General features: G+C 43.8%; 1 protein-coding gene across 1 annotated transcript in view; it reads right to left on the bottom strand.

Annotated features, from left to right (window-relative positions):
• LOC131272524 (cytoplasmic polyadenylation element-binding protein 4-like) overlaps positions 1-26,607 on the bottom strand; it is a 218,446-nt gene that overhangs the window by 111,695 nt on the left and 80,144 nt on the right. Inside the window, exon 3 of the mRNA XM_058274281.1 lies at positions 989-1,039. Coding sequence (XP_058130264.1) covers positions 989-1,039 — 51 coding nt within the window. The remainder of the gene's footprint in view (positions 1-988; positions 1,040-26,607) is intronic.

Here is a 26,607-nt window from a genome sequence, read left to right on the forward strand (position 1 = left end):
CCCTTTTTATGTGACTTTTCCGAGGCGTTTGGGCGTTTCTTTTGGACTTGTTTCTTTTTCCCCTCACCCTCTTTCCTTGAGCTTGGGTGAGTGTTTCGGAAACGGCTTTACAAACGTTAGTCGACTTTTAATTAAGTTTATCGAACATTTTCTTCACCTGTCCCCTGGACCGGCAGAAGACTGCTCGACTCGAGGTGCAATGGTATGGCGGCACTGATTGGCTTTCGGTGATGGTAGCGAGTTTTTCCTCAAGCATTCGTGCCCCAGTTGCCCCGTCTGCAGGATTACCCCACCCGCTTCGAACCAACCTCCTCCTTCTTCCCTAAACCCATGGTGACTTTCTACGCACGACTGTTTCCGACGTTAGCTACACGGCACGGGAAGGTGTGTTAATGGACTAATTTGCATACTTTTAACATGGTTGCCGAGGGACCTACCGTTTCACTAAGTGCTCCTTGCACTGGCACTCGCTCACTACCGCACACACAAATACACGTTGACGGACGGGTGGTTGGAGGAAGCGAAAAGAAGCGAACATGAACGCGCGCGACCACGCACGGTTTCACACTCGCTTCGGCAAAGTTGGAAATGCCATACGAATCGACACACGTCAGATATGTTGCCGGTTTTTCCATCACCACACCTATCCACACCAGTTCCACCCGCCCTGTGAAATGCAAAGATGAAACCGTACCGTTTGCATGGACGTAATTATGAAGCGGTACGTTTTTACGACCCACGTCGTCGGCCGTGTGTTAACATTTATTGACCATCAAAGAAACTTCGGACCGATTAACGGTGTGCTTGTGCAATTCGTGGTTAATAAACGATTCGAAATGGGAAAATTATTTTGCGCTCCGACGCACAACCGGGAACCCGCTGGAATCATTAGGCCTTTGGAGCGAAAAGACGAGAACTCACGCGATGACGAGACGGGTTTTACGATGTAGAAAAGATTCGGCCTCAAAAAGGATATTTGTCTACTCACCGTGTAGCTGCGCCAGCGATTGGAGGGTGTTGGTGTTGCAGTTTAAAAATCCTGTAACGAGAATAACAAGCAGAAGGGAGAAAAGGACCTTGATGAGAACAACATCATTAAAAGAAACCACCGAATTCTTGCGTAAAAACCCTTTTAAAGACGTTTCCCCGTGGTTGTCTGCCTGCATCTGTTTGTGTGTGTGTGTGTGTGTGTGTGTGCTTAAAAAAATTGGAAAAACCTGAGGGCCGACCCTACTTAAGATTCGCTTAATGGTCAAAACAGGTTGAATGGAACATGAAAATGTAATTATTTACAACCACCTCTGGATCAGGATGGGATGAAAACAGCAATCTTGGAAAAAGGCGCACGGGCGAGTAACGGGCGCGTGAATCACGAGGAAAAAGGCAAAGAAGCTTTTTTATGACACCCGACTCCCGATCGTGGTTTCGATCGAAGTGCAAAAGGCTGTCGAAAGTGTGCGTCCTGTGGTCTTGGGCGAATCTTGGGTGATTTCTTCGCGCATTATTAAATGGTTCACGAACTTTGCCTGGACACTTTAATGGAGAGAGAGAGTGCGGGAGGAGGGTAAGGAGGGGGAAAAAAGTTGACTAAGCTTTGTTCGTTCCATCAATTTCGGCGAAAACGGCATCTAATCGCGGGCGGACACTTCTTTCGCCTGGAAAAACGCCAGCTAAACCCGCGCCCGGTTGGGTTTTAATTTTTTGGTTTCACGCTGAACAACTCTTTCTTTCTCTCTTTTTTATCTCTCTCTTTCTCTCTCTTTTTCTGTCCAGATTTTCACCAACAAGGAGGAAAGAAAGGGCACGCGCTGGGTGTAACAATTTATTCTACGCCGTAGCCTTCGTGCGGGCCGCGCACGTATTATGCGTTTTATTTGCACAATTTTTCTTTTCACTTTCGTCTCCCCGCTCCGCCCCAAAACGCTATTGACCGTTAATCCGTCAAGGATTATTTTTACGACAGGGAATCCCCGGTGATGGATTCTTTGTGTCGACCGCCTATTAAATGTAGCGTCGCGAAGAGAGTTGAAGGTTGCGCCGTTGATCGGGGAAAAGCATTAGCAGGAGGACAACTTTCCGAGAATGGCGCAGAAAAGCCAATCATCCATGGGCTTCTCGGTACTACAGAAATATTCAAACGTGTATTTTAAGTTTGACATCAGCTGTAGGCAAAAATTACCCAATTTAATGCATATAAAACATAAGTTACACCTTTTCAGTTCAACCCGCCAACATACAATATTACACAATAAAGCTTGAGGGAATATCTAAACATGACATAGTACCTTCAACTGTTTATAATATACCTTTGCTCCTGATTCAATTTTGCCAGTTTTAAGGTGTATTTAAAAATATAAACAATACAAGAATCAACACTTTTTTCTATACAAATTTTGTTACTAGTAAAATTTTAGAAAATATAAATTTTGTCTGCAAATAACCTGATGATAATGAAACACTTCTACACTATTTTATTAGCAGTTTTAAAAGGCAAGAAAGTTAATATATTTAAGAAATAAAATGCTTTAAATGGAAGCCCTTTATGGGAAGCCGGAAAGATGAAACAACTTCGAAATCTCACATAAATTTAACAGTTGAAAATAGCTTCCTATTCTGTATGAAAATGTTTCAAAACTTAGACTTTCGAACAAGAAAACATAGAAAATGACAAATTTAAATAATTACTAACAGTCAAGACATTTATTATAGGTTTCAATATACAAATTTTTGCAGGCATCCAAAATTATGCTTTCTGTAAGATTGAGCGAAAATAAGTTTAATATACAGCAATTATACTATATAAAATGTAATCAAATTTAGTCGCTTTACTGATGAAACTACTTTGTAACTATCTAATCGGAAAAGTATGATTAATATGTTTTTTCCATCTAGGAGTAGCTTTTGAGCCATGGGGGGTGCCCATGGCGCAGCGGTAGCGCGAAGAAACACCACACCACAGGTGTGGGATCGAATCTCGAGTCTGGCATCCTCCGGTATTACGAACGGCTGACCACCGATCTATAATATACCGTCTTTCGATCACACAAACTCTCTTCGGAGAGAGGCCTTGTCCCACTTGGGGATGTCGTGCCACATAAAAAAAAAAAAAGTAGCTTTTGATGCAATGGCAAATAACGGAATCCGTTTTTTGACCCAGCTATCACAAAATTACACAGCTATCGATTGATTTGGTAACTTATCCAAACATTCCAAACTGTTATGTTTTAAACAATATTTATTGAAGTTTATAAAAAGTAGTTCCTTAAAACTGATTTAAGAAATTCCTGTTCTCTGAAGTGTTTGAAGCTTTATACAAATCCACGAAGAAGTCTCCCAAAAAAACGATCGAACAATAGAAACTAGCTCCAATCAATTATCACCTTCCCGCATGCTGAAAGGAAGCAAGCGAAATCAGAACCATCAATCGAACAACAGAAACAACGTACACGACCAACAACTCCCAAGCACCCACTGAAGCTAACCGGGGGTCGGGCTGTCCAACTTCCCAGGGTAGGTAGCAACCTCTACCCTGGAACCGCCCCAAAGCCCCGACACAAAAGAGTTTCTTCATCGGTTGCCATCGTTTCCTTCCCCGCCTCTCCCCATCGTACGAATAAGCGAACGGCCAAAAATCATCGCCTTTTGTCAATTGATTGATTGTCGAGAACTGAACCCTCCCCGGTGAACGAATTCTATTGTTCCCCCGAGTGGCGACCCCGGGAAGGTGGTGAAGGGGGGACGAAAATAGCGAACTGTGTGGCCCGCAGGCGCATTATTTGTGTGCGTATTATTTAGGGCCCCCCCCTTGTTTGTGTAGTAGACGCCCGACAGAAGCGAACCCAACTGATTGATACTCGAGTATCGCTAATTACCGAAAGTTGCTTTTCTTCTCCCGGGTGAGCCGATCCGTTTGGGCGAGGGTGGGCTCATTTTGAAAAATGTGTTTTCACCATAACACAATGGATAAACGGAATGAGAACGAGCTGTATAACAGCTTACGGTAGAGAAAAAACGAAATCACAGCATCCAATCAGGACTGGATGTCCACCAGGCGAGACAATTCGGGATCCTTTCCCAACGGTTTCGATGAAAACTCACTGAGCGGTGGCCTCGAGGACACACCGTTTATCGGGAGTACCGTCGGCCGGCGAGAGACTTTTCCACGCCGCCAATTAGGAGAAGGAAACTCGACGATGTGACACGACGACAATCGGCGTCCCTGATGGCTAATCGGCCATCTTGGACGGGCTGGTGACGTCCGTTCGATTCATTCGGCGCGCCCTAGCTCGGGATAAATCCCTTCGCTATAATTAATGGACGCAACCCCGATTGCCCATTTGTTTCAGCGGGATCTTAAACAGCGTTAGAGTTTATCGGCACCGCGTCGGAAGTTACGTTTATCGGCTTTCCAACGATTCCAAACCCTTTTCATCGTGTAGGAAAGAAAGGGAACGCCAAAAAAAGGTTCAAAACTAGCTTCAGTTTTTTAATGCATTTGAAAAGAACGTTGAAAATGGCCTCAAATGGGCCATCTTACGTACGGAGGGCGGAGTGAAGTTTCTCGTTGTATCTAAATATACTGGTCACAATTCCCGAAATATTGCTAGCGAGCTGAAATCCCCCTGGGAAAGAGGGAAAAAAGGATTTCCTACTTTTTCGTTTCTCTCAGCCAGATATCGAGAGTTTCGGTCGCCGTAAAGTTTTCGATTGAGATGCAATCGCTTAGCAATCTCCCCCGGTGGGAAAGAAACATAGATGCCAGTGTTTGTATTCTAATCACTGTTCGTTTGTGACCACTCTTCTTTTTTTTCGGTTTGGTTCGTATCACAAGAAAATATGTGTACGGAAGTGTCCTGCGCCCCGATAAATTGTGCGCCGTTTCTTTTCCATCCTTTTTCCAAAAGTTTCTGTACAGTTCGTGTTCGTTATTTATATTTTTTTTTTCAAAACTTCAACTCGCTCTCGTGCGTCGAGGGAAAGGAAACTAAGCGATAAGCTAGGGTTCCGGATTTCGTTCAACCCTCCCCCCCTTCCTCGGTGTTGCTTGGGAAAATGGTGAAAATTTTCTTCGAGTTATCTCCGGTGACTCGTTGCTGATAATTGCATACTTCCGGGCGGACGATAAGTATCGTTTCAGTTGTCCACCCGCACCCGCCCCGGTGGCAGGTGACAGCTGCAATACTCTTATCGCTCGTGCTACACGCTAAAACTTTTCTATTTTCGTTCCCCGCTTTTCATCTAGGTGGCGTGGTTTGTGTGTGTGTGTGTCCTCCCTTTGGTGGAAAGTAATTTTTCCTCCACTCGTTGGATACTCGTTGGTTCTGTTTTGCATTTTCGCTTTGATTCGAACACGGTGCCGTGCCACTAAGGTTGTATTCCCGCCGGGTATTCAACAGCTTTCGAGCGATTGGTCGGGTTTGTGTCCTTCTGTGTTTCACATTCTGTGTTTTTGCGTGAAGCTGTTATCGCATTGCAAATGATTGCACTCGGTTGGAAGTTGTTGTTCACACCAGTGACACATTTCGAAAGTATCATATTTCCTAAAGGTACCCGTTGAGGATGGAAGAAGAGGACACAGAGACGAGAGGTTTACAATAACAAATTCGATATTTCAAACGAAATATCGTTGTTTGAACTCAAGCTGGTAACTGGTGAAACTTCAGAACACCTAGTTATTCAAACTTTATAACATAACTAGGTGTTCAAACATGAACATAAATCCAATTGCAATAACTTGAAACAAACATACTTTGAAAAAAGAAGCATTCTCTTTGTTGGTAATAAAGGATTTGTTAGTTGTGTGTTTGGAATGAAAAAATACAAAATGCTTTTGATAAAGTAAATCATGCCAACTTAAATCATTAATACTGTTTCCTTAGCATATTGCACCTAATACACCTTTGTAAACAGGAATAACTAAATTTACCATCATAGAAAATGATTATCATTTCGAATGAAAAACGATGAAAACCAAGAACACAGGAAGTTGTTAACTCGTGGGACTTTTGCTTGGCAAATGCTTCTACGGAAAAATGAAACTGGATGGAAGAGAAATGGAATTCATTAATTTCTGCTTACGTGAGTATTCAATTTTGAGGATCCTTTTACCGTACCAGGGCAGAGGTCAGGAGATTCATCGTACCGGGAAATCTGGTACAAAATCTTTGTTCATGGTTTGGTTTTTCGTGCTCTTGCGTTTTTTTTTTCTTTTGTATGTTCCCTTCCCAGCGCACCGTTTGCTTCCTCCAAATCCCAGGTTGCAGAAAAAGGTGTCGCTGGGAAGGGCATCGGGTATGCCGAGTACGTTTCACGCCATCCTCACGCCAGCCCAATATGAAAAGGTAACCGATGTGATTAATTACACTCGAGATGTTCGGACGGTGCCGGAAAACGGAAAAACCCCGGCTGCCCACCGGCCCTGGAGAGGTGACGGGTGGACACCATCAACCGATCAGCGCTAGCAGTCATGCTATAGGCGTCCACCCGTCCATGTTGCTTGGTGCCAGGCCACCAAATGGAAGGAAGCGAATTTCTATTGTGTAATTCGTTTCATGACCGACCGGTGCGAAGGTTGCGGATGGCGCTTCCGGAGCTTCCGGTTGGCAACCGGCAAGGGCTGACGTCAGCCGTGGCCTTCGGAAGCGGATGAAAAGGGTGGCGATGCGCAATCCGGGTCCGGAAACGGGCCCCGGAAGGGTCGAGGGCCATGAGAATTTCAGCAATTCTTAAGGTGTTCATTTGTTTCATCGTTACCCCTGCCCCCGTTACGGTACCGATCCTCGCCCCGCGCCCGGAGAGGTCAATCTGGGCAAACACCTTTTGGCCAGCGCTGAACGATGTCAAAGGAAGGAATGAAAAATGAAGCGCACGGAAAGTGTGAAAACCGCGAAACTAACTTCGCGGTGGTCGCTTCCTGAACTGACAGTTGGCAGCTCGTTGTCCTGGCGGACGATTGTTAATGACCAAATGCAGTTAATGGAGTGCTTGACAAAGGATGCACTCGAAAATACAGTGGCGTCAGCGGGACAGAAGCAAGATTTTCTTTTTTCTCTAAAACCATACAATTCCCTTCCATTACTGAAAACCTAGTACTACGCTCAGCACATACTTTGCACTTATTTTGTGTTTCCATTTACGGCTGTTGCTGTAACTCCTTCCAACAAAAAACGGCAGAAACCAGCGCAACAATGTTTGAAGGCATTCAGCTTTCTCACGTTAACAATAGACAAGTTTTAGAGATTTTTTTTAAAGGTTTTGTTTTACTGTCTGATCATTGCATTGAATGAACATTGATGTTAGTACTGTCGAGAAACGGTATTATAGTTCCATTAATATAATTATTTATGTGTAAGCTTGATTGTCTCTTGATTATTTAATTAAAGTGGACTAATGTCTTCTTCAAACAATCTTCAACATGATGAGTGATTCATCAACAGAAAGATACATATTTTTTGTGTTTTATGACATTCTTATAGCTGTCTGATAACTAAACGTCTCTTGGTTCTTCAAATGAAATGGTCTCATGCCGTCTTCAAACATGTTTTTTGATTTGATGATTATTTCGTCGATTCTACTATTCAATGAGAATAACAACGGAACACAAGACATCAAACAAAGCATCCCAAAAAAGACACATCTGGACGATCAAATATGCCTGTTTTATATGTTGTATGATATTTTAAAAGGTCTTTTACTAAATGTAAACTAGATCATTTATGTATTTAAACAAAAATAGTTCTGTAAATTGAACTGTTTACTTAGTTATGTAATGGGACACGAATCTCGGATAAAATACAGAATCGATAAGTTATATTCTTCAATTTGAAAACTATTACTATCTCTAGTTACGTAACTTTAAGAATGCACTGATTCATCAAACATTAATTTATCATACAAGCACACTTCCGAGCCTATTAATAAAACCCAGAAATTAAGAACTTCTTTGTTCGCGCTTGCTCATGCACCGCACATGTATTGATTCAAAATGTCTCCGAGTTTGTCATTATTGCCGTTCCGATCTCGGGATTCGGTCGTCCCGCCCAACTTTATGCATTAATAATTTATGTGCGTATTTTATATTTATGGTATGTTTAATTTATGAGTTTAATTAAATTTTTGCTCGGCGCAGCGGCGATAAAGTGCTCATCCCGCTTAAAATGCAGCTCCATAGACTGGCGTTTAGCGGAAACCAGCTCCAGGAAGCCTCCAGAATCTTCGGAATTGGGCGTAATAGAGGGACGAGCTTTAGGGAGGGTGAATAACGGTTGAAATTTAAATTTCAAATATTCGTGTAGAAAAGTTTTCTACGTTTTTTCTCCGCTCGCCCTTCACCCAATGACAGTCCCGAACGTGACTTCACACATCCTGCGTCTGAAGGTCTGCGGAATTTGTTGTGCATGGCGCTGGGGCGCGTTAAACCGTGAGACAAGCTCGTTTATGGCCCATGCCAGGATAATTAGGAAGGCAACTTTAAACGTTATGCGGCTAGCTTGTATGTAATGGGGAAAGGCAGGTTAGGATGGTGGACACGTGTGTGCGTGCTGGAAGGATAATCGCTGGCACCGCGTAACCGGGGTAACCTTGAAAGGACACACGCATACAACGGATTATTTGTGTAGGAAAAGAGTTCATTATCTATTGCTGAAATGATACATTTTCGAGCTCGTTGGGTAGTGGGGGGATATGGTAGCGACGCGTCTAATAACTTTATCGGTAGAAGCACTAAATTATGATAATTGGTGCCTATCGCTAAGAGGTACATTAGTTCAGGGGCGTTGGATTTCAGCTGTTTAGGCGCATTGTGAACGCTTTTGCTTAACGGCTCGTTTGAAACTGTTATAAAAATTAGTGTAATTTAGTTAAAATACTTCAAGTATTTAGTTTAATTTGATCTCTTTGAAGCTTCTTTTTTGGGACAGCTCATCTTTTTTACAAAGTACCATTTTAAAGGCAATATGTATACAGCTCTACAAGTCTTAGCATTTGATGTATTTTTAGCAACAGTTGTGTTTCCCCGTCTTTTTTTATTTCAATACGTCCATGGCGCCATGTCAATCTTAATCACCTCGTAACCACGCATGGCCGGATGCAATATCGTCTAAAATATTGAAACCGACTGTGGTATGAATCATGCACACATGCACTACACAAATCCCTAGGTTCAGGTTCAGGGCTCCTCGTAAAACCCATCCCTAATCGGGCGGACCTTATCGAGTTTGAAAATTCATAGAGTTAATTGAAAAGCTTCCAGAGCACGCCATTATGATAATTGATTTATCCATATTTGATAAAGTTGTGGCCGGGCATTAGCTTGAGGCGCCGTTCTGCAGGGTTCAAACTGAAATAAATGGCGTGTCCCTCATTATCGGCGATTGGCCGCCTGGTAAATCCTTCCCCGGGTCTATTTTATGGCTCCTACTTTCCCTTCAGGAATGGATCTCTCCTTTCATTCCATTGTCTGTGCGCCACGTTTTCTGTCTTGATAATATTTTAAGAGCGCACAAAACTTGTGTGTCATTTCAAGAAACATTCAGCTTAAAGTGATTCGGAGTTCGTTTAATTCCGTTCGCTGTAAAACACTCCTACCACCCCGTTGCCCTTATCTAGTTGACATGAATTTCGCACAACCACTCAGAAAACTGCTGTCACAGACAAATAAATCTGCGATGCCCAACGTGGCCGGGTAAACTTCTCCAAGACACTTCTCTATAATGACCGTCGTCTGTTTCGTTTGTCGTTCATTTCGAATTCGTTATTGACTTCTGTTATAATTCATCCCTTGGGGTCGGTCCTTTCTGGAGCGGTCGGGCCGGAAACAAATTTGCACCGAGGCGAACCGAGCAGGGCGGAAGGGCGAAGAAGGGAAGCTGGCAGACACAAAATGGACTCTTAAAACAAACATCGGTGGAAGGCGTTGCTCGCCGGTCGAATTGGGTAGTTATGGTCGTTCCCCGTAATTAAATTTCGCCGAACCGAACGTCGGTAGAAATCGTTAGAGAATCGATTCCGTTCGCATTAGGAACGGTGTGTTCCACAAAATTTCAACTTGAGGTCGATGAGTTTTATTCAATATTTTACAAAACGCCCACTCGTTCGGGTTGCACATCCAGAATGCGTCAAATTGATATCCAGTGCACGTGCCACACTGGAACGTTCTGGGAAATGCTCCGTTTTCAAATCGATTGTTGGGAGGATTGATGATCAAAAGAAAGGAACGAAACCAGCTGCATAAATATCGTCAACTTTTCTCTGGATTCAGAGTTTCTTTAATGAACTAGAAACTGGTTCATCGTCTAACAGCTCACTATGGACAATCACGTTAATGGTGGTAAAGTATGTACCTAATACTGAATCAATACAATAGTCATATTGTGAAATACTGAATAATTAGTGAGTGTAGTTATTTGTTCGTTTGAATTGTTTTAATCACAGATATATCCAAGGTACAATGATTAAACAGTTTAGTTTTATTATACAATGATGATGAGTTTATACCCCTAGTAAATGTCGCTTTATAAATCATTAAAGTTGCAACATTTCTAAATAAATTTGGAAAATGTCGATGGTCATTCATAAGTTTGAAGAAGATGATCAAACTTCTTTAGCATCCCCGAAACGGTTGATCGATTTTGAAATGAATCAATAAGCAAAATAAATAGAAACAAAAAAAAAAAGCGGACTGTAAAGCACTTTCAGGTATTGTGATGTAAACTTCCGCTGAAACTCGAAGACCAGAAATAACAAGTTAATCTGGTCCGTTGGCATCAAAAGCTCCTGCCAGCGATTCCCTCCACCAATTCTGCCATCAACTGCGGCAAGAATTAATTGGGCTATTCCAAATACTATCGTTCGGCAAAACATCATCATCATCATCATCATCACCAACATCACCATTGGCGTCGGCATGAACACCAACGCCCAGGCTTTGCTGGAACCAGTGCCACTTCAATGAATTCAAATTATCCTTCAAGAGAGAAAAATCACCTTCAATTATCGCGCCGAACAAAAAACAAGCCATAAACAAACATTACCGGGAAAGATGGTGGCCATGTAATCGTGCAATTCGGAAAACCGGTGCTGTGGGCTTGGGAAAAAATAAATTTTGTCGAAAAAATTGCAACCAAATCCCCGACAGAAACCCAAAGGTATGTCAAAGGACATTAACAAATGAATGTTTTGGTGGGAAAAAGAAGGAGCTAAACAGACGAAAGTAAAACCAAAAAAAAAACAACGAGGACATCAGTATGCAAAAACGAAAACAAACGTTAGTCAACGATGATTGCCCATAAAATGGTGTAACAGCGATAGTTAATTACAATTTACAACCGCGACTGATACTATCGCGCACCGACCCCAATAAACTAATGATCAGCAGAGAAACTTCCCCAACCCCGCGGGCCACAAGGTGTGCGGTCGGTGTTTGTGTGTGTGTGCGTGTGTTTAAATTCTTCCTTTTTTTTTGCCCTGTCCGCTGGCAGCGTTTCCTCCACTCGTTTTATCACTTGCGCCACCTAATAGCCCCACGGGAGAGGCGCTTCCGGATGGCGGACCGATAAGCGGACCGCCGTCGGGCCTGTAACTCCCCGTGGTAATGGCGTCCGAAATAAATCAACCCCGGCTTCCGGGCCCGGCCGGTGGTAGGACCTGGTGGACCTGAACCACTGTCTTTCCCTAGAGCACCCACCGGCTACCCGGGGAAACAAACTTATTTGTGTCGTTTTAATCTCTTCGCCACCGTTTTCGGGGGAACTTTTGAGCCGGTCCGAGGATCGCCTCCGTTTCGGGGCAGAAATAATTGAACAATAATTACCACAACCGATAGTCATGGGTGGGAGGAGCATGAGGGAAAGTGAAATGGCGGTAGCGAGCAGAAGCGGGCTGGCCTGATTCGTGATTTTATCATTCGTAAACGTCCAGCAAAATCGCAACCGAATGACCCGAAAAGTATCACCATTAATAAATGATTCTCGATTGCGAAAAACAACACCAAACGAGCGTCATTTGCTCGCGCGAGGGATAACCGAGGGAAATTCGCTTCGGACGCGTACATCAGCGCATGTGGGGCACAAAATAAATAAATAAACAAGTACTCCCCTTCGCTCGCAAGCCGCTGAATACATTATTATTAATTAATTCCTAATTATTTATTTGCAAAACAGCAATAACCGTTCGCAGTTACACGCTCAACTAATTATCGACGCAACACTGCGGTGAGGTGCCCGGTCCAGGTCCAACTTCAATTGCCTGCCATCGTGCTCATCGCCCCTCCGAAAGGATCATTGACGAATGAATATCAATTAAATCCCCGAGAACCCGGGCTCAGTCCGGCAGGCAAACGCTCAAGTGCGCAAGCATTATCCACGGCGGCTTACGCTCGAAAATACGTTCACCATTTCACCGGTGGAACATTAGTAACGCATGTTGTTGTTCCTCCTTTTTTTATTTGCATTTCGAACACCCACTCCCATTGGGCTTCTTTTTGCGGGACGGGCGCAGAATGCAATTCCAATTGCGGGAAGGACGTGCCAGAAGGACTGGTTTAAATTTGCAGCTGCATAATTTGGCACTAATTCAAAAGTGTTAATCAAGTCGGTCGGCTGGCACGTGGCCGACGTACGACTGGATGGGCGGGGAAAAGCGATACACCGCTATCTGGCAATGAACTCGCGAGTAGTCGATGCAATTAAAACAAGTTTTATGAACTGCAAACACGATTAAGTGAGCTCAGTTTGAGTTGAATATTGAACTGCTTTGAGTGGTCTTTCGGCAATTTTCTTCGAAGCAATGAAGTGCCAAGCCATTAGAGATGAACAAAATGAAGCAATCATATAAAAGTCAGTGGCATTTTTATCCATTTTACACCGTCAAGCTGTTCTTCGTAATATAATAACTTTCAAATAGATAAAAATAACCATTTTATGAAGTGTTAAATTATTGAAAGGAATATTTAGCAAGCTTAATTAACTGCACATTTTTTAACGAGCTTTTCAAAGGTGTTTCTTTATTGATTGATGTTGATGGTGAGCTAGTCTAAAGTATTGAATTTAAGCTTATGTCATGAATGATCAGTTAATGGCAATAATATTTTGTAAGTATTTGATCTTTTTTTTTGTTTTTTGCATCCAACAAGGTTCGCATGAACAAACACACCAACATTATTACTAATTTGATAGAAACAATTTATGCGTTACTTATTTAGTCGTTAGCATCATGTAACAGTTGCAGCTCCGAATTTTGATTCAAATAGAAGACACTCTCTAAGAATTCACACATAGGTATAGCTAAATGGGTCATGATGTTTTCGATTGAACTTTAACAAAACATTATGCAATCAAAAAACCCACAAATACATAACAGTTGTTTAGAATTCTAATTGAATACTCCTTTTGATGTAGTAAATTTCAAAAAGAGCCCTATTTGTACAAACGGTTCGTAAATGTGCAGATTTCTGCAAATTCGACATATTAGGTAAAATAAATAGCAATTGACATTATTATATTTGCCTAAGCGAAATCATGAAAAGTTTAATGTTAAAAAAACCCGTATCAACTAATTAATTACATGGTAGTTCAAACACCCAAAGTACTAAAAATTTGATTTCAAAATGAAACAGAAGTTTTATTTAAAAAATATTCCTCCCTTTGAATACCACCACAGAGAATTGGTGAAAAAGTGTCTGAACCCGGAAGCAACTTCCACCACCCACGGGCAAAGTGCGATGGGAAAAAAGCCCATCATGGCCCATTAGTAATGGTTTCTTTCCGTTCCAAAGCGTTGTTTTTCACTCCCTCTTTCATCTGCCATCCATTCCGATGCGTGATTTCCGCGAAATGAGAAGAAACGATGCCAAATAATTACTCGCTTCCGATTCCGGCGCGGTGAACGACGCCATTTGCGTACGTTAGTTTCATTCATCCGCTTTGCCGACGGTTTGTGTCGCGTTTGTCGTGAGTGAATTGAATTCGTGCGAATGCGTGGCCATTCTTCACGGGCCTTGTGACACGAATCCGGTTTGTGTGTGTGTAAAAGGATAGCAGAGCGTACGTACGGCTGTAAAGCCGTTGAGGAGGAAATTCTGTTTCGTAATCAAATTGAGTGCCACGATTACGATTACGATCGACGGTGCGAACGAGACGGCTCGCACGCCATCGCGTCCTTCTTCATTTGCTGGTCCTTCCAAAACGATCATTTATATGTGTGTGAGAGTTTGATGTTTAACCGCACCGGAAAAATGGGAATGCGTTCAGCACCGGCCAGTACGTATGGTTGACAACGGAGAAGCTCCCGGTTATCGCTGTCGCGTGACCAAACCCTATCGTTGGCGAGCGTGCTTGCGGATATCGTCTCACGTCCCACCGCGTGGTTTTTGGTGCAATTTGGGGAAATCCTTTATTTTCACACCTTCCACCGCACCCACCGCTCACCGCAGAAGGTAATAGAATGTGGGTGCAGTGATATTTGTGGAAAAACGCATCACCTTCGACACCTTCACCACCACGTGAACGTTAATCACCTTTTGATCATTGCGGTTCCGACACGCTTGTCCGTTACGCTCGATGCCCGGGATGGAATCAGCATTCAATGAGTGGTGTATTTTTTTGCCCCGACACGTAAAGCAATGTCCCTGTCAGCCTAATGAGTAAATTGTTCCATTGTTTCATAGCTCATGCTTTTCCAATACGACGTCCTCGAAAGAGCCTTTCACGGTGCTTATGTTCAACATTGAGCAAACGATTGTAATTGATTAAAAACATCACTCTACACACACACCCAAACAACAACCAAAAACGAATGACAAACAACCCAGTTTTGCTTTTGATGATGGTGGAAAAGCATAATAATTAAGAGCTGATTAAACATTCGCCCACCAAATGGGTTACAAAACCACGGTAGGCCGCAGTTTTAAACACGATTGCTCAAAATCTCATCATCATCATCATCCACCCGGCGTTTGAGCATAATCATTCTACGATCAATCCTATTTCTTCCCCTCCTCCGCCTGCTTCTGTATTTCCTTTGCTTTGACGTCAGCATTACCCTACAATCACCCAGCCCGGCCCATCGTTCCCCGTCTTTTTTCAACCCCTTCTCCAATCGATTCCGAAGCCGTTAATCCCTTGCGGCGAGGTTTACCTCCTTCGGTTTCTGATCGATTAGTTGAGGTTGATTTTAATTGTGTTCGCAAAAGTCACTTTCCACGCCGGTCCTCCCATGCCCCTTGGGGTAGCACTTTTCCACCCCTTTTCCCCCGTAAAGGTAAAGGCCAAAGCCACGAAACTGAAAGACGTTCGGCCCAGCAAAGTCTCCCCAGCATTGGAGCACCGTCCTAGCGCGAAACTGGAAGGAGATGAAAAGGATTCGGGCGCTCGGAAAATGCCCCATGCAGGAACGTCGATTTGCCGGGCGAAACTGAAAGTCATCCCGTGCCAAGGCGCCGGGCTTCAACGTTACGTGCTGCAGGATGGGATCCGGATCCCAGGTGCTCCGTTCGCTGGTGGCGAGGTGTAGGTAAACACGGGGAAAGGTGGGGGAGCGACGGGAGCCTTAATCCATCAGATTAAATTACTTGCTTTCACCGGCGTGAGGCGTCATTCGTGCGGAGGCTTCCTGTTCAAACTTTCATCGCTGCCGAAGCAAGGGCTGCGTCCTCACTAATGCCGGGGAGCGGCTTCAGCAGGTTGGCATGGGTTCGGATGAGGGTTAGGTTCCGCCTTGGCTTGTTATTAAATTCGCACGTATGTATTTACACCAGGTTGGATTGACAAAGCTCCAAGCCTTTTGGCATCGAAGGCATTGGGCGAGTGCCCAAAGAAAACCGAAAGCAAATAGGAACTAGTCGCCGAGAGCGGAAAATTATGTATCCAAAAAGCAGAGGACAGGCAAGGATTTCGGAACGTGTGTTGAGGAAGCACACAGTGTTTCTTCGCAGTGTGAGACTTAAACTTTAACCTGGTTTTTATGAATGTCAAAACAAATAAAGAATGTGAAATCAAACTAATAACCAATAGAAGATGTTTCACAAATTTGATTTCATAAGAGCGCTTGAAAGTAAAACATTCTGTTCTCACATAAGAAATCATGTCCCATCAGGACAAGGAAAAAGAATGGCCCATTTAGAAGCGCATCTGCCGTACTCGACGCGTCCGGGAAGCAGGAAATGAATGATTGGCCAGTACATTTGTGTTCCATATAGCCCGGAGGCGCCCCACGGAGGGTTCGGGTTCGGCCACAAATGGACCACAAAAGGGTCCGCCTTCGCATCTGTCTTGAGCCGATGGCACGACGTGTGAGTGTGTGTTATTAAGATCAATCATCATTAAAATTTGATGTAGTGGCATGCAGGGAAACGACGACGACGACGACGACGATGATGATGATGATGGAGAAGAAAAACCGGCGGACGTCATGATGAAATGTCCTATGATTGTTTCAGTAGGCTCGGTCGGCGTCTCCCAGATCGGCGCAGTGTTCCCTCTCGGGCCGAACGAGGCGATTGGCCGCACCGGTGCGAGGAACTCTCGCGGGAAATGGCTGCGAACGTTCCGGCGGATCGCTTCCGAGGGTGGAACGGAAGATTCGTGCGTCGCTCGGCTTCCGGTTTCCGCCGGCCTGTTCGTTTATTTATAACCTTAATGCGTGAATTATGTCGTACGGCGCATATGCTTACGGAGAGCTAATGTTCCCTGGAGATGGCAGGTTTTGTTCGTAGGCTCCCCCCAGTGGTTGGGTTGGGGGACGAAGCGCAGAAGCGTATTGCAAGCGACAGGCGGGGAGAATGTTACTGTCCCAGGCGCAGGATTATCCGCCGAGCAGAAGGATACACACCCCGGGCTGGTAAGGTGAATGCAGATTTAAAAGCTTCGGCAACGGCCTGATTGCGACAGTGTTAGTGTTGATGATAATGGCGAACGCGGGATGATTATGCTTGTTTGGTTTCCTTCGCAAACGATGATGCTTTTTAGAAACGCGCTGCTTCTGACGCGCATCTTGCGTTCGGTTCACCGGATACATTACACACAACTTTACAGAAAAAACGGGGGAAAGGAAAAGCAGAAAAAACACAGATTTGTGGAACCCCCACACGAGCCACGATTGACTTGTTTCTCCAAACCACTGCCGATGAAGGAAAGCTAATGGAAAGGCACTCCGCACAAGCACTGCCTTTTTCCTCAATGTGGCCTTGTGGCACAACCCAACCCATGGCAGGCGGTTTCGTTTGCATTGTTTCACCGCTTCAGTTTCTTTACGTCTCTCGTTTTTGCTGCTTACGATGGCCTTCACCACGTCGAGCCCATGAGCCTAACGCACACGCCGAAGGAAAACTGAGATGAGGTTTGTGGATCAATTTAAAGTGTTCTACCATCACAGTGCGGGAATTACTTGCGCCTCAGAAGAGACCATCTATCATCTTATGACATAAAACATCATCCCTACACCCACAAACACACACGAGCACCCTCGCAATGTGTGGAAAGCCATCAAACTGTTGTTAAAACAAGGCCTGGTAAGGGAAATAATACCAGTAGAGACGACTGTAGTACCTTCCTTGGGAAAATTGTACTCGAGCGTAGATAAATGCTCCATGTGAAGGATATGACGATTTATGTTACAAGCGGAGATGGCTAACAATGGTATCAGGAGTCTCGAACATAAATATTATCGTTAAGCAGGACTTAAGCTAAGGAATTACACAAGTATTCGTATTTACAAAAGTTTGGGGTTAAATAAACGTAATTCGGATAAGACAGAATCTATGTTGTTTTAAGTCACTTCTCTTACTAAACAAACGCACTGAGCTAGATTAAGTGTATTCATGTTCAAATGCGTCGGTGAACAAAAGAAAGCTTTACTTATAAAAATATACATCAAGTTTTCATAAAGCAATTTATGGTGAAACACAATTAAATGGGATAGCAATCCATGTTTAGTAATTTGGGGTAAGCCAATATCCAATATCATCAAAATTACACCGAATTTTTAATTTACAAATTATATTTTCATTTCCTTTAAAATGAACTTTCTCAACATTTCTTTAAAAAAAACAATTGTATTGAGATCGTACAGGTTGTTGCTTTTCTTGTTAAAAACTGTTGTTCTTGTTAAAGAAATGTTGTAAAGGAATGTCACTTTTTCAATGTTAGAGTAACAAACTGCAATGTCCAAAACAATTTTTGCTTTTCAGTATTTTATTCCTATCTATACTTTCCGAATGATTTATCAACGTGTACAATTTATTTTGTAGCACATTGAGTGTTCTCAATCTGTCTTTCAATTCTTCCTTCTTTTCATACTCCTATTTTCATAATTCTTATCTGATCTAGTTATCTGATTGAACAGATAACCCACTGCCTAGGCTTTCAAACGATAAAACGATGTTTAAATTTGTCTAACATAACTTTCGTAACTCTTCTATTAAGCAGCCTCATAAAACATGCTGAAGTAGCTAATTAAGTTTCTTCAGCTGCACAAGTCTTTAAACAAGATATCATTCGAATTACTTCAACTTGTTGAAACATATTTGAGCGTAAAACGCACGTACTACGCAACTGAAAATAAGTTGATTATTTGAACACAATTTGAGCTGAAGATGAAAGAAACCGAATACGACCAGTTCGTCTACAGATGGTTCAAATGATGAAATGAAATTAAGTTCGTAAGTGTATCCTCGTTACCGGATATCTTTTTTCCCCCCAAATGGCTCTCTTGAGTTATTCATTCATTTAACGGAGCATCTCGTCCCCTGTTTGCATATTTTTAAGAAGATGCCAAATTCCAGCTCCATCGCGTGAACCCAACTTTCGGATACGAGAATCGACAACACCGTCCAAATCCCACAGGCAAAACCGGGCAGCACCCAAGCACAGTTGTTTTGGGAAATCGACCGATCGCCAACCTCCACCCCACAATTTTCCGATCCGTTTCCCCGTCACCCACTCGCCCCGTCCGGCTGAACCAATCGGTGCTCTAATATTCCCATACACACGCGCTCATAAATCTGAGTTTTTGAATATTTATAATAACTTTTTGCCTTTACCGCTACGCCTGCCTTCCGAGTCCCAAAAGTTCTCCGATAACCTTCCCCCCGTTTCCGTCGAACGAAATGCCACCAAATTTGGTCCTTCCACGGGTTTGCGGCTCGCCGGTCTACCCTCACCCTGCGCACCGTCCCGTACCCTTACGCGGGAGGAATTTTTATAAAAACTGTGTTTTTCATACCACCCACTGTGAACCCCGCGGCCGGCCAACGACCTCCTCCAGGGAAAGCCGACCGGGCCGTGGTCGAACGGCAAGTTTTCCGTCGTCGTCGTCGTCGTCGTCGTCGTCATCATCATCAGCAGCGTCGGATGGACGGCTGGCTGGACGAATGAACGGAATGTTGATCGGAATTTTGATGAAGATGCTTTAGATTCGATGGCGAGGGACGGTGAAACGGTAGCCACGGAGCCAAGGCAGCGTACACTATGCACTCCGGTTTTACTTTTCCGTTGCGGCGCGTTGTTCTTGGAAGCTTTTTTTTTTGGTTGCTCTTGTTTTAGGGTGAGGTTGATTTTCTTTTCTCCACCAGGCTTTGTGTGTGTTCGTTGTTGTTTGGGGAGGGATCATATCGCATCGTTTGTTTGTTTCCCAACCCGGCAAACTCTGGCCGGGAATAGGCATAGCAGAAGGCGAAGAGGGGGTGGGGTTGAAGGTAGGGACCCCCAGGGGTTTCGGTTATCAAGGGAAGGAATGCTTCCGTGCGATCAAACTTTGGACCGAGGGCTGGGCAGAAATATTGATTGTATAAGCACGTAGCAATGAAATCATGAGCGGAATGACAAGCTGAGCTCCGAGCGAAACTCGATCTACGTACAATCGAAATGCGCAAAAAAGGTGTTTTTGTGCCGAGGATAATTTTCTTCCATCTGTGTGCGGGTATCGTTTTCCATTTGCTGTAATCGCCATGGAACAAAAGTAATGAAAGGATCATTCCCTAACGATCGGTAGAACTGGGCGATTTGTTCAGAAATTTGAATATGAACCATGAATGTTAGCATTTCTCCATAAGCCTTGCTGACGTTTGTTCTGTTCATGGAAGCGTAATGGCTTGTGAGAAATTTTAAATTACGAGATAGAAGCAGAAATATTCTTTCTACTCAGAAAGCCATCCAGGTTCATTGATTATCTTCATATTTATATGGTACCAAGAATGATAACGAATAAAAAGCGAGTGACATACACTAGGTAGAAACATTTCAAGGACAGTTACGCAAACCAGGTCACATTCTATATGTTTTCTCAAAAAGTTTAAATCAATCAAACTTGACGACAAGAAATAAAGATGTCAGTATATTGTAAATTCGTGGATCTGAGCTCAACAAAATTTGCTAAAAAAGCAAGAAAAAGGTCTGCTTGATTCCTTTATTTGTACAGTATTTATTATTTCTATTTTTGTTTTTGAAAATAAATAACCTTACGAATTTTGATTTGAAAATAATACGTGGAACGTTTGTGTCTATCATGGCTTGACAAAGGTACGGATCAGAGCAGAAGCGAGGCAGCAAGTCGACGGATAATAACGCCGATGCAAATGTTAGATCAGACGGAAGGTTCCATCTAGCGGCTTCCGTTGCTAAAGTTCAATCCAACCAACGTGCACGGAGACAAGTGCACGCGTAATCCGATACGTAACGCATGAGTCACGCGTCAAGGCCAGCTCCATCGAATCGCTAGACTCAGCAGAGGCCTCCTCCCGTACGAGCCCTGAGTCGCGAATGTTTATCTTCTCAATTCGAAGTTTCTCAACCGGGACCGGGTGAAAGATGTTCGCTGTCCTTCGCCCCCGCCGTTTAGATTTCGTGTCGAAGAAAAAAAAGAAGCAAAGCGGAAAACAAGCGCAAGATGCTAATCTAATATTGAATTCGCAAACGGCACCGTTACCGCGGTGGCAATGACGACTTCACGTAACGAGCGAAAGTTTAATCGAAATAGGACGGGAAAAACTCCGCCCGAATTGGTGGTGATTTTTGTGCAAGTTTGTTAGCGAATTTCCGACTGCTTGCCGACATCCATCCACTGATTCGGTGGTTCACTTGTCCGCCCACCGGCCAAAACCACTCCCAGCAAATCCTTGCAATCGAAGGCAGAGGCGGATGCAGCTTTTCTAGTGTGAATGCAAAGTTGCCGAACACCCCTGTAGCGGGGTGTACGTGGGGAAAATGAGGCAGCTTGGGGGAGGGTAGTGGTCTAGTTGTTTGTTCAAGTGATTGCCGGCCAAGTGGCACTGACGGCGTATCAGCGGCGTACAGCTGATGACATCGAATTGCAACTTGGCCTCCTACTAAGAAGGCAAGAGGACGCATCAGGGCGAACTGGGAGAAAAAAAAAAGCGGATGGTCAACCTCAACGGTGAAAACAAAAACCAATACCAAAGGTTGTAAAATCCAAACCCAAGATGGAATACCGAGTGACCGGCCGAAAACGTGGCCAGCACATATTCTCGGACACAAGGCGGGCCGTGCTGTGGCGTAATCGGTGGAGTGCTAATTTTGATAACAAACCGTAACGAGATGAAACGTGACGTGAAAGAGGAAAATGGTCGTGGCTGTTGTTTTGTTTTCTGCTGCTTCTCATGGGGCGACCAAAAGCCTTCAGCTAGTCGTGCACGTTTAATAATGCACAAGCAGGAGCAGTTTGGTTTCGGGGTGCATTTTAAAATCAATTCAAGAAAGGTTAGATTCAATTCCATTCCACTGCTTAAAACTGAAACAGTCAGTTATTGTATAAAGCAGTGGTGTCAAACTCGTTTGACCTCGCGGGCCACATTTCGCCCCAAAATAGGTTCGCGGGCCAAAACGTAAAATTGATTGGTTTGATAAAAATATGTTCTTATCAGTGTGGTTTGATCTAAACAGTCAATCGTGTTTAACACCTTCAAATTTTTTAAATATTATATTACTTCTTATAAAATTTACAATTTTCAGCAAAATATAAATTTTCTTTAACACTACTGTGCATTTTGGTAAAGATTAAAAAAAAGTAAATGAGCGTTATTACTACAGCTAACTTATTGCTCCACATCTATTATTTTATTTAGAATGCTCTTGTAGTTCACGACGTTTGTTTTGTATGAACACTATTTATTCGCTTGTCTCGAAAATCTGTGTGAAATCTTTGCTCTTGTCAACCGCAATATATCGGCGTGATGTGGATCAAAGTTGTGTATCACTTTCTTACAGAAATTGTTGAAATTGACGTTCGTTCAGTTCTCTTGCAATTCATTGAATTCAACAAAACAAATTTTGCTATTCAAACAAAAGCTAATACTCAAAGATCCAAACTTTTGATGTATTGCTTCAAAGGGATCGCGGGCCGGATGCGATGTTCTTGCGGGCCGCATGTGGCCCGCGGGCCGTATGTTTGACATCCCTGGTATAAAGTATTAAAATGTGAGATTTGTTATGTGCTATCCATTGAAAGGTGCATATGATATTTTGGATTTACTTCCATTAATTTTTTTTTAAATAAACAAAGAATAAGGGTGAACATAGAGTTTTAGAAAGTATCGCAAAACGGTTTGCCACACTTTTTTGGTACACTCGTTGTTTATGAAATTTGTTTATGTAATGTATAAAATCGACGGTTTTGTAGGGCTAAAGCAAAGACTTAGATTCCAAATCAATAAGTGTTTTATACTAATATAATTGTTATATTGAATTTTAATTTACTCATGGGATAAAAACTTTTCAGAACTAATGGCAGTTAACGAGGTAAAGGTAAATTAAATACAGGAATACAATATGACAACGTTTTAAAACTCTTTAGCATGAAGTACACGTTAAATTGACCATTAACGAGCCAATATTTGTATCAAAGAACAAATCTTGTTGAAGAAAAAGTAATAGTTTCCAGAGCTTACCATAAGTAAAAAGTTATTACATTGTCTTCTCTAGTTCGGTAACGAGTCTGTTTGTGCTTAAACTTTTTCTAGTTTTGGTTCTCTAGTTTTCTCACATTGCAAAAATCCCAAAATTTTCAAATCACTAGAAATTTGTTTGTTAACTGTCTGTTGGAAAAGTTGGAATTTGGAGATTTACATCGGTACGGCTGATGGTAAAAAAGACGTGGCCGATGGACCATTCTACCTTATCAACATTTTAAATCAAATAGTTTCAAAACTGGGGGTCCGCGACAGCCGAGCGGTAGCGCCGGTTAGAAAATCGGCCCATGAGCGCCGGGGCTCACCACCTCGACGGCGTGGGTTCGAATCCCAACCGAGACCGGACCCTCCCCTGTACGAGAGGACTGACTATCCACGTACAACAGGGAAACAAGTCTAGTAAGCCCTTAACGGGCAGGCATGACCAAGAGGTCGTTTACGCCAAGAAGAAGTTTCAAAACTGCTCCGAACTTATTTTTGCTAGTGCAAGCTTGTTCCTATCTAGGGCATAGGAGGTAACAAGCCTTCAGCCCGGTAGAGCGGTGCATTCGGATGTCATATCTATATCTGGGATCTCGAGAAAGCACTTTAATCCCAAGCTTACGAATCCAATGTGCCGGCAAATATCTGATATGACAACTTGGCAGATTTTGATATTTTCCCCGCGCCCTACGTGGAAGTCAGTGTTGTTGGAGCACATGAGCGCACACTCGCCCTAGTTCCGTCCGGTGGTCCGTGTATGCCGTTTCGTCTTCTGACGCAGTGCTACCTTAACGAATCTGTGCCTACCGATGGTTAGTTTCATTTTGTTGTACCCTAGTTTTGCTTCCCTAATCTGGTATGAATGTGAACCGGAGCGCTTATTTGCTTACCTTCGAGCGCGCCGTGGTCGGCGTGGAAAAGATGCTCGTCCGACAGCAGCATCCCGGTCAGCGTCCGTGTGTCCGGTGGTAGATGATTGTCCGACCGGTACTTGGAACGATGGCGCACCGGTTCGTGGTAGCGCTGTGGCTGATGTTGATGCCGTTGGTGGCCGTAGGCCGAAGCAATCGAACCGTGAACATCACGCTGGGAGTCACTGTCGAACAGTGAAATGGAGCGACGCACGAGCGGCTTAGTGCCGATGGCACCGCCTGCATTCTCGCACTGGCTCACCGCCGGATCCAGCGCCATCGGATCGAGCGCTTGTGGCCAATCCGGAACATCGAACGGACCGAGCCTCGTCGGTTCGCCGGTGACAGCTGATGCCATCAGCGGCGAGGTGCATTCGCTCGGCGGAAGTGAACCATACGCGCGGAACATGTTGGTTCGCTGGCGTTCGTTTCTTTTCAGGGCAAAGTTTGGCCTTCTTTCGGCTCCTACTGGATATACAATTTTGAAATAACGTTTTCACACAACAACAACGCTCAACAACAGTTGCACTTTTGCGAAAGGGGTGATCAATTTTTCAACCTAATATCGATTACACACACAGACCGAACGGTGGCCCGAAACACACACACACCCTTGGCCACGAAAGTATACGGAAAACACGTTATTGGAAAAGAACGGATGGCGATCACCGATAACGGAAACACTTGGCACTATCTCGTTGCAGTAAGTTGCATAACATCGCTGACCCAACCTGTGTAGAATTCTACCGTATTCTGTAAGCAGATCAGAGGATCACCTATCACGTGGAATGAAAGTGGACGAAGAAGGAATAGTGCACCAGCAACGCACAAGTGGAACGGATTTCGGAGTCTAAGAACTGCAAGGGAAAAGCCGCCCCGGAGAGCACACCAGTTAATGGGTGAATAGTTCCCGTGTGACTATCGCCTGCAGGGGACTCGCCATACTCACGGCAACGGCAAACAGCTGCGAGTATAGTGGGCCACCCCATAGACGACGGGGCGCGGGTAACGGGGGCTTGGAACTGTCATACAGCACGCGATCACTTTGGAGCGATTGCGCGAAACGGGGAAACCGTACGCGAAGATGTGCGACACCACTAATCATCACACGCAAGCGGTGAAGCTCCGCATCGTACGGCGTCGTCCAACCCGTGGAGATGGTGACGAGAGACATATACCACGACCACGACGTTGACAGTAACGGCAGTCGGGGTGGCGGACGCGAACCGCGGGACGTAAACTACGATATACGTACGTGCTCCATACCGGTGTGGCTGAGGGTCAGCACACAAGCACAAACATCGCGACGGTATCTGGCTCCCTCTTTCTTGCGGCCCTATTTGTGACAGTGTGCCATACATCGTCTACATCAGGGGTCGGTAAAGTCCAGCCCGCTTACTGATTTTGTCCGGCCCGTAATAAAATTCAAGTGCTTCATACAAAAAATCGATCTCCGAATCTAATCCGATTTGCTCACGATATCAGGTTTGTTTTTTCCTAAAATTAAGATTAAAATTGTTGGACGAGTTGCTATGTACCACATAACTTTCTCTTATACTTTTTGTTAGACTTTTTCTTTAATCGTTTTTAAATTTCCTAGTGTCGTGAGTCTCCAACATCTGACGGCAAAAAATCGTTTATTTTCATCCAAAATAGAAGCCCCATATTTTAAATATTCAGAGACTATGCTAGTAAAACTAAGATATTTTAAAATATTTTGTGCACAGGATTAATTTCAAGTACAAATTTAAAAAAGCAATGAACAGTACAATAAACTAAAATGTATATGTTGATCAAAATTCAACGAAAATAAGTACGCAAATGTTTAAAAAAGTTCAATGACAAAATTTCAAATATTTTAGCTTATATTACTTTTTATGTAACCTTACTATTTTGAAAGTTGATACTCTATTCAAGGGGATTTAGTATTACTTTGTGTAGTAATCATTGTTTAAGGTAAGGGCTCTTTGATCATTTGGCCCGTTTTGGAAATCGTGTGCCGACCCCTGGTCTTGATCGAGGCGGTATGGTACAAGCCCCCCTCTAAACAGCTACAACAACACGCGGGCTGCCCTGATGGGCTCGATATCGTAGCGCCGGTGCGATGGTGGAACGTCACCGGTGCGCACGGTCGGACACATTGTTTTCGTTTATCATCCAAAAACCCCCCCTATTCAGCATGTGTGTGTGTGTATGGATGTGCGCCCGCGTTGACAAGATATCACCGGGGAGAAGCTGTTACGCCACACCGGGAGCAGGGTGAAAAGTTACTGGTGCGGAAAGTCCCCGCCACGACACGGCGAACTAAGCGCTACGGAAGCTTTCGGCGATGAGCCCACGATAAGCTCGGCGAGTGTGTGCGCTAATGTGACTGTGTAAGCGCAGACGGAGCCGTTCGCCGCCACCAGCCCCCGTGCATATGGGTCAAGATCAACGGTTTCGGTACTTAGCATGGCACTAATATCGATCAAGTACGATCAAAACATCGTTAGCGGCCATTTTGAAGGTTGGTGGAGCGAGGGGGGTACTATGTTTTTGGAGGTTCAAGAACACATATGGTGTCAAGAAGGGGTGGTTGTCGTATTGCATGTTGAAATGTTTTGAGGTACGCGTTAACGATGTTTTCATTTTAGTTTCATTAATCAGCGGTTTGAAGCTGTTAGCAAAACAAAATGCAGACTTCAATATTAAATAAAATGTTGAAATAATTTTTAGCGTAATGTAAATACTGAGATTTTATTGTTCCAAACATTAGTTCTACCTGTGTAATTTACCGTTCAATTAGTACATCGAACAGTA

This window comes from Anopheles coustani, chromosome 3, assembly GCF_943734705.1.
Source record: "Anopheles coustani chromosome 3, idAnoCousDA_361_x.2, whole genome shotgun sequence".
NCBI classification, from domain to species: domain Eukaryota; kingdom Metazoa; phylum Arthropoda; class Insecta; order Diptera; family Culicidae; genus Anopheles; species Anopheles coustani.